At 35.8% G+C, this 8,296-nt stretch overlaps 1 protein-coding gene across 1 annotated transcript; it reads right to left on the bottom strand.

Moving 5' to 3' along the window:
• Nucleotides 1–767: 767 nt before the first annotated feature.
• On the bottom strand, nt 768–1,879 carry LOC129238848 (uncharacterized). Its single transcript, XM_054874064.1, has 2 exons — nt 1,213–1,879; nt 768–1,150 (listed from the first exon to the last, which is right to left on the bottom strand). Exons 1-2 carry the CDS (start codon nt 1,628–1,630, stop codon nt 1,143–1,145), a joined length of 426 nt encoding a protein of 141 aa, XP_054730039.1. The 5' UTR covers nt 1,631–1,879; the 3' UTR covers nt 768–1,142.
• Between the last annotated feature and the right edge of the window lie 6,417 nt (nt 1,880–8,296).

The following is an 8,296-nucleotide window of genomic DNA, read 5'->3' as shown; positions in this document are numbered from 1 at the left end:
GTGCTGAAATATTTGACCAAACACCAGGTAAATACCAACGCGCAAGCATCGTATTCACCTCGCCCCTTGCGACTTCTTTTTGTTTCTCAAGTTGAAGTTACCACTTCGTAGAAGGAGATTTCAGTCGATAGAGGAGATCAAAGAGAACGCGACGAAAGAGCTGAAGGCCATCTCTTCGTCGGCACCCCTGCATGGATGGCTGAGTTAAACGTGTTCGTTGCTTCAGAGGGGTCATATTTTGAAGGAGTTAAAATAAATTTGCCTGAAATTTAACTCTGTTTTGTTTTATTTAAACATTCCCGGTACTTTCTGATCTTAGGGTATGTATGATGGATAAAACTTTGCTCACCGTAAATTAAAACCTGCAGTTGGTCCGGCCCAGATCCCTTAGAAAAATTCCTCTGCGAAGAAAATCTTTAAAAGCTATGCTGCTACCTTTTATTTGAGTTTAGTTTGAGAAAGAAACAAAAGAAAATATATACATTTTAAAGCTCCTATAATACAGGGCATTTACGGAATTTAGTTGGTGTTTTTTTTCCATACATATACATATATGCAGGAATTGTCCCGCTAAAAAAATTGCTAAAATATGTTTATTTTTTCCGCTGTTGTTGTGACCCCTTAACAAGACTTTTGAACGATGGACTGATGGATGCGTCTAATGTGATTTTAAATTGTAATTATTTCTGTACGTAGAAATTATTCTCAGACCTTTAAGACGTCTGCCTTCAACGTACGAACCAACGATTATAAAAAAAACGCATTCCTTTTAATGGTTACTCACACAATACATATACTCTCGTATGTATGGGAGTGTACGTGTATTTCCTCAAAAATTTACTGTAAATTTTTAACATCGGTTAGTCTAGCCAATTATTTATAAAAAATTTCATCGTTATATTTAAATATCGTATGTTAATTAGTTATGAATTATTTTAATGGTAATAATGCCAATCATCTTATTGATTTGTCTTCCTGTCTGCACTAAAAATACTCCACTTAATTCTCTGCACTAAATTTGACATTATTCGTCACTTCGTTACACTTCCCTACGCCGCCTAACTAAATTAGCCAATTCGAAAATACATTAAACATTCGGACGACATTGGCGTAGATGGTCAAGTGTTTGCCCTCTGGGACATTCATGCGTCTGAAAGAGGAAACGATCATCAATACTTGAGGGCGTTACGGATTTTTCGTCGGCCTGCTCACCTTTGCCAGCCGCTACTACAGGCGCAGTTAAAGCTGGATTACTGCCGGCAACCGGTGCGGCTTCACCGCTCAATGGGGCCAAAGGCACTTTTTCGGTGGGCGCATTTGCTACTACTGAGAATGGAGTTGATGGGCCATTGGAATCGTTGTCGTCCGTTAATTTGTGCTTCAGTTCATCGTATTTCTGGGCAACCGTGTTACCGAACTCTTTGGCGGAAGCACCGATTTTGTCGGTCCACGGCTTGGTGTTCTCCTGCAGATTTTCGGCGCCCTTTTGAATTTTGCAGCCCAAATTCTTGAAGAACTGCTTCACCTCACCGTCATCGGAGCTCTTTGACGAATCGTCATCACAATCGGCGTGCACATACGCGACACAGAGTGCGAGAGCCAACATCACGACCAAAGCGAACGATTTCATTTTGTTATGTTTTCTTGGTTTTTTTTTTTGGCTTTGCTCAAATGTTAATTTGTTTTTTTTTTTATTACTGAAAGTTGGACGTTTCAAGTATTGCAATGTTTCCTTGTGTTTTGTTTGTTTTGAATTTTGCTTTTCTGCGTGTTTTGAAATAAAACGAACTGCTGTTGATAAAAGTCGCGGGACAACTGAATTTCTCGCTTGCAGCTTTCAACCAACAAGCGTTTGGTTATAGCGGTATCGCTGCTTGCCACAACAAGCTTTTCAAGCCAGCTGTATGGCTGGTGTAGTGGGGCATCCGATGAGATAACCAACCAAACTTGTTCCATTCTAGTCATTTGCAGTTGTCCGGGTGGCAGTGGTGGTCAAAAGTATTTATGAAGTATTCACGTTGAAGTGGCTTACCTCACATGGCTACTCATTCACAATGGATTAATAATATTTTTTTAAACTCGCGCCAAAAATTATGCAACATATATGGTGTGGTATATATATTAGGTGGTGCAAAAAGTAAGACCTGCTTTCTTTACCTGTAGAATTCTAAGAAATCCTATTTCTTAATTATTTTATTTAGCATTTTTTATATTTTGAATATGATAGTTGATATGTGGCCGTCACCAGCGGTCTTGCATATTTAATTTTCTATGCCAATTTTCATCAAGCTTGTCAAGATTTCCGCCCTTACATTTTCAATAACATGTCAATGGCCATACCATAAGTCTACTAATACGGATATCGAAGATGAGGCACGCCCTGGTAGACCAATAGTCAAGTCAGATCGGCATATGAGCACTTATTTCATTGCCCAGGAAGTGAAAGTTAATCAAAGAATCGTTGGGAATCGCTTGCGTTAGGCTGATCTGAACGAGAAGCTCGTTGTAAGTGCAAATGTATATCTGTACTTACATATGTACCCTATGATTAGAAAGTACCGGCAATGTTTAATTTAAACGAAACGCGCACGTGGGAACCGGCCCATATTTTTTTCTTCTGTTGGTAGGCCTGTAAGACACACATCTTTGACTTTTTAGCGTCATCGGATCGTTAGTGTCTGCCTGGCCGGCCGGAAAACTGGGCAAACAATTCTTGGATTTTATATGATGATAACGCGCCATGGCATCAAGCGCAAATTGTGCTGGGTTATTTGACCTTTTATTTTTTTGAAAAAAGTTTTAAATTTTTGTTAAAATTTTTTGGTAAATTTTTGTTAACATTTATTGGTAAATTTTTGAAAAGCAGTATTTTTTTATTTGTCAGTATGAAATAATTAAAAAAAATTGTTTGAAAATTTTATTTGGAAATTTATTTCGAAATTTATTTTTAGTTTTTTGTTAACATTTTTTGGTCAATTTTTGAAAAGCAGTGTTTTTTTATTTGTCAGTATAAAATAATTAAAAAAAAAATTGTTTGAAAATTTTATTTGGAAATTTATTTCGAAATTTATTTTTAGTTTTTTGTTAACATTTTTTGGTAAATTTTTGAAAAGCAGTATTTCTTTATTTGTCAGTATGAAATAATTAAAAAAAAAATTGTTTGAAAATTTTATTTGGAAATTTATTTCGAAATTTATTTTTAGTTTTTTGTTAACATTTTTTGGTCAATTTTTGAAAAGCAGTGTTTTTTTATTTATTAGGATAAAATAATGAAAAAATATTGTTTGGAAAAAAAATATTTTTTTGTTAAAATTTTAAATTTAATTTAATTTAAAAATTTTTTTTGTTAAATTTTTGAAAAGCAGTATTTTTTTATTTGTTAGTATGAAATAATTAAAAAAACGAAAATTCATTTGAAAATTTTATTTGGAAATTTATTTCGAAATTTATTTTTAGTTTTTGGTTAGTAAACTTTTGAAAAACAGGGTTTTTTTTTAGGATAATGTAATTTGAAAACAAATTAACAACAAATTTGTTTGGAAAAAAAATTCTTTTTTTCTTAAAATCTTTTGGTTAATTTTTAAGAAGCACTCACCCAGATTGGTTTTATTATATGCTTTGTAATCCTTGAAAGTTTCATAATGGGATTTCCATAACTTTTTGAGTTTTATTCAAATACATACAGCCAATTTACTTCTTATTATACTCAAGCCTACAAATAAACCAATTTTCAGAAAAGTTTACGATTACGCCCGTAATTTCCGTAGAATTGAGGTCTATCGTTTTTCCATCCACAGTGATACCAATTTCACCCATTTAGAGTGATGTTTCTAGTATTTGGAATTGAAGGGCAGCAACCCTTCGCAAAAAATTACAAAGCGGTATCCAATGGGTGAATTAAGTTAATGGACGAGGACCTGGCAAAGTTTAGTTTACCTCTTTCGAGTTTACTAAGGCAACATTTATTTTAAAAAACTTTAAGGAAAAACTTTTTTAACTTCCTATGATCACCATTACTTTTCCTACACATAAAGAGTGATCGGATTGGAGGTACTTTTGCCAATAAACTAAATATATAATTTTTTACAGTATTCATAGACATTTTATCATGGAAAAACTTACGCCTCAATAAGGTTTGTAAACAACTGTATTAGGAAAATCGACGCTCTGTGAAAAGAGTTCATCGAGCGCTCTGGCCAACTTATGGTGTTCAGCGATGAGACCCATTGTTGGCTTAATGGCTACGTCAAATTGCCATATTTGGACTGAAGACAAACCCGAAGCCATTCAAGAACAGTAATTACATCCATTAAAAACCACCGTTTTGTGCGGCCTATGGGCTTGAGGAATCATCGGCACATATTTCTTTAAAGACGAGGCTGGCGTCAATGTAACAGTGAATGGCGAAAGCTATCGCGCCATGATAAACGACTTTTTGATGCCGGAAATTGAAGCCAGTGATTTGCATAAGATTTGGTTTTAACCAAACGGCGCTACTTGCTATACAGCCCGGGACCAGTACATTGGCCTCCAAGATCGTATAATATCACAGCTTTGCACTTTTATTTGTTGGTGGTATGTAAAATCCAAGTGCTTTGTGGAAGCCAACATTGCTAAAGTTATTCACGAGATACCGACCGTAGTTCTCCAGCGAGTCATTCAAAATTGGTGTTTACGGATGGTCGAATTACGGCGCGGTTACGGGCAAGATTTTAAATGGATTATTTAAAAAAAATAAATTTCATAGATGGCTCTGCACAAAAATAATAAAGATTGCCCAATCAATTTGAATTTTCGTTATTTTATTTCAATTTAAAATCCGATACATCTAAATTGATCACCCTTTATATAGGGTGGTCATCAGGTTGGTCCAAAAAAAACATTTTTTTTCTTTATGCTACCCACATTTGTTTTACGAACGAAAAAATTTTACACAAATTATCATTAGAGTCCAATGGGAAAAATTCACTTAAATTAATTTTTCAAAAATAAAGGTAAATAAGGTAAAGGGGACTTGTTTTACATGTTCAATCGTTACAATAGGGAAAATAAAAGCATTCCATCACTTCAGGATTTGAATCGGGTAAAAAGGGGCGATGGGAGGGGCTGGGACATATACGAGTTTGTCCCGTCAGTGTTTTTGAATGGGACTTATATGTCCCGATTAGTATTTTATGATCCGGTACCTCATATATAATTGCACTTTGGTTTTATGAAACTAATTTTATTTGGAATTCAATTAATTGTTTCGGTAAAGAATATATTAGAAAATAATACAAAAGTAATATATTTAACATAAAAAAGTTTGGCCTTTATTTATGGTACGGAGCGAAGCAATCTTTGCAGAGAAGAATCTGACATTCTTCGCAAATCGTTTTTGTTCTTCTCTCTTTTTTTTTGATCTGCACAGCCTGTGCAACGTCTTCGATTGGGAATTGGAATGGGTAGGTGACCTGCGGCTAGTTTCCTTTTTCTTCCTGACGTGCCACTGCGTTGAACAGCTGCTCTTTCCTTCCCTGCCAGCTCTATCATAAAGTCTATAAGTGGTTTTTGTTTCCGTGAAAGTTGCGATCTGATTACCCAACAATTTCCAACTGACATCATTAACAATCGGTAAAAAACTTTTTTTCACCATTTATTAGACTTCCGATCCAACTCATATTGCCCTGCAATTTGATCAGCTCGGTCAACTCCTCCATTATCTGTCTGTAAAATATTATCATTTCGGGGCAGTCCACGTTAACTTTTTGACCATTTTTTAATTTCTTTTCTATTATGCAGATTTCAGAGGAGTGGCAATTGCTTACAACTACTACTTCCTTGTTATCTTGCCATTTAGCATAATGTATGCTGTGTTGTATTGCCAGTGTTGCTTTCTCGGAAAACGCATTGAACTTTGTTTAGCTTTGTGCTGATGACTGGCAATTTTTTGCGATTCGACATAATAGTTCCTAACGCTGCGTAATTAATAGCCTCTAGACGATTGATACTTGTGAAGAACCGATCGAAACACTGAGTCTCATCTGTTTCTCGAAATGTTGCAGCTAACTGATTTACCACGTGCTCGCCTAGAGTTCCTTCGACATTTCCATCTTCTCTCCCACAATAGATATTAAAATCGTAAGTATAGCCAGCAGGAGCATCCCATCTGAGCCACATTTTGATACCACGTTTAGTAGGCTTGAATGGTAAATATTGTTTGGATGCTCTCTCAGGCTTTTCAGGTGAAGCAAAGTACATTTTCGATGATAGTAGGTAGGTAGGTAGGTATGTAAGTAGGGTGGTTGTCATAAGACACACTTAGACCTTCCGTAGGTTCATTGTGATACCACTGGAGCTCATCCTTACTCTACGTGTTCCTTTTCAAACCATCCGGTTGCTTTAATAAACGAGCAGAGCTTCGTTAGTTTTATATGTGCTATATCCGCTACATTGGTTAGAAATGCTGTATCAAGAGTGCGCAGCCTTCTCATAGCTAGGCTTTCACACTCACATAAAAGGTGTCTGACTGTTTCCTCTTCTTCTGTATTAAGACAGCTTCTACAGAAATCGAAGTACGGGAGTCCTAACCTTCTAGCGTGGCTGCCTATTAAACAATGACCAGTTAATATACCTATCATTTTCCTTATAGATTCTCTGTTGAATCTTAGCAAGATCTTCGATCGACCGCTGTTCCAGTTCGGCCATGTCTGTCTGCTTAGTTCGCATGTTGTGAGGTTTTGCCAGCTTGTATTTACCTTTTTGATGGTTTCCCTGTCTATAAGTAATTTACAATTGGCTATGGGCATGGGAATCAGCGCCTCATCCGGTTCGAGATCGAGCGTTCGATGATAGTAACTGAAATCTATCCCGCGTTAAGCCGATTTTACTGCATCGTTTACCATAGAATTATGTTTTGACCAATAGTGTCTTACAGAAGGCAAATGCTTATATGCAACCAATAACGATTTTAATATCTCAAATATCTGTTAGCTTTATATTTTTGTACGCTGGTTTTGAGTTTCGCATTATCCCAATATGTTCGTTCGTGCACTGGGTAATAAGGTAATAAAAAGGCTTTCAGGGAAAACTTTCATAAATATATTGTAAGGATTGTCAGTCCTCTCAAAGCTATGAGCAATATCGGGAAGTCGAAAGCTAGTTATTGTTTTTATTGGTACAAACTCCGCACGGGGAGAAGACCATATAGTGGCAATATTTGTAGAATCAGCTGTAGAACTTGTTACTCCCAAATATTTTCTGCAACCTCCTCATTACTATCATCCATATCTCTTGCATCAGCAGATGAAACCTCACTATAAGAAGGCTCATAATTATCACTGCTACCGATGGAAAAGTCCTCATCCTCATTTGATGATTCCAAAATATTAGCAATGACATCTCTATCAAGCTTTTTAGGCATTATGAGTCTGTACAAATAATGTGAGTTTATAAATGAAAAATAGTATCAGTACCTACATTTTAATAAATTTCCAAGAATGTTCAATACTGACTGGGACACCAGGAATACTTGTGGGACACATACGTCCCAGTAAAATGAAAATGCTAATGATTTTTAAAATAAACAAAAGAACGAATACTTACTTACCTCAGTATATACCAAAACCAGTAAAACAATATATTACTATACTTTTGGTTGGTTTTAAAATTCAAAAATCACGAATAATTGCAAAAACCAGTGTCACTTACAGAATTCGCGTCCAAACTTGCGATCTTTTTTTAACGTATGAGCACGTGTTTACCATTAAATATCAAATAACGGAAGGAAATACCGCTAAGAATACCATAAACTACGAAATGGGATAAGCTAAAGCCATTTTAGTATCTCAATTTCCAGGCTAGGCATCCTCGAACATATACCGGGGCACATACATAGGTCCCGTTCGGATCGAAAGGGTTAAAATCGTTATTATTTTGTCTCCTGCTTTAATCTGCCTTCACAAACATTCATTTTGCGCCAAATAAATACATTTTTTTGTTGCTATTTAGTTTTTTATGAGCAATTGACAAATTCTCGGAACTTATTTGTCACATCTCGTACTTTCGTTTTCGCATGCAAGAGCATAAGTTGTGCGGTTTATCTAATTTATTCAAGGAAATTCTATCAGGTCAGCGGGCCTTTCATTGAATTGCGTACCGCAACAATTTCTGTCGTTTTCTATTGGCTATGCTCAATTTGTTTTGTCATAATAAAATGTATGTTCCGGTAGAAATTTAATTAGACTACCGCCGGGCACTAAATTGATCTTCTTGATATGGGCAATTATCTGTTCTGTCTGCTTCGTTGAGTTAATTA

Source organism: Anastrepha obliqua, chromosome 2, assembly GCF_027943255.1.
Source record: "Anastrepha obliqua isolate idAnaObli1 chromosome 2, idAnaObli1_1.0, whole genome shotgun sequence".
NCBI classification, from domain to species: Eukaryota; Metazoa; Arthropoda; class Insecta; order Diptera; family Tephritidae; genus Anastrepha; species Anastrepha obliqua.
The sequence above is the reverse complement of the archived record's forward strand: the minus strand, read 5'-3'. Positions and strand labels throughout refer to the sequence as shown.

Bases quoted from the DNA above. Each gene is read 5' to 3' on its own strand.
- LOC129238848 (XM_054874064.1), bottom strand. From the start codon at position 1,630: ATGAAATCGTTCGCTTTGGTCGTGATGTTGGCTCTCGCACTCTGTGTC.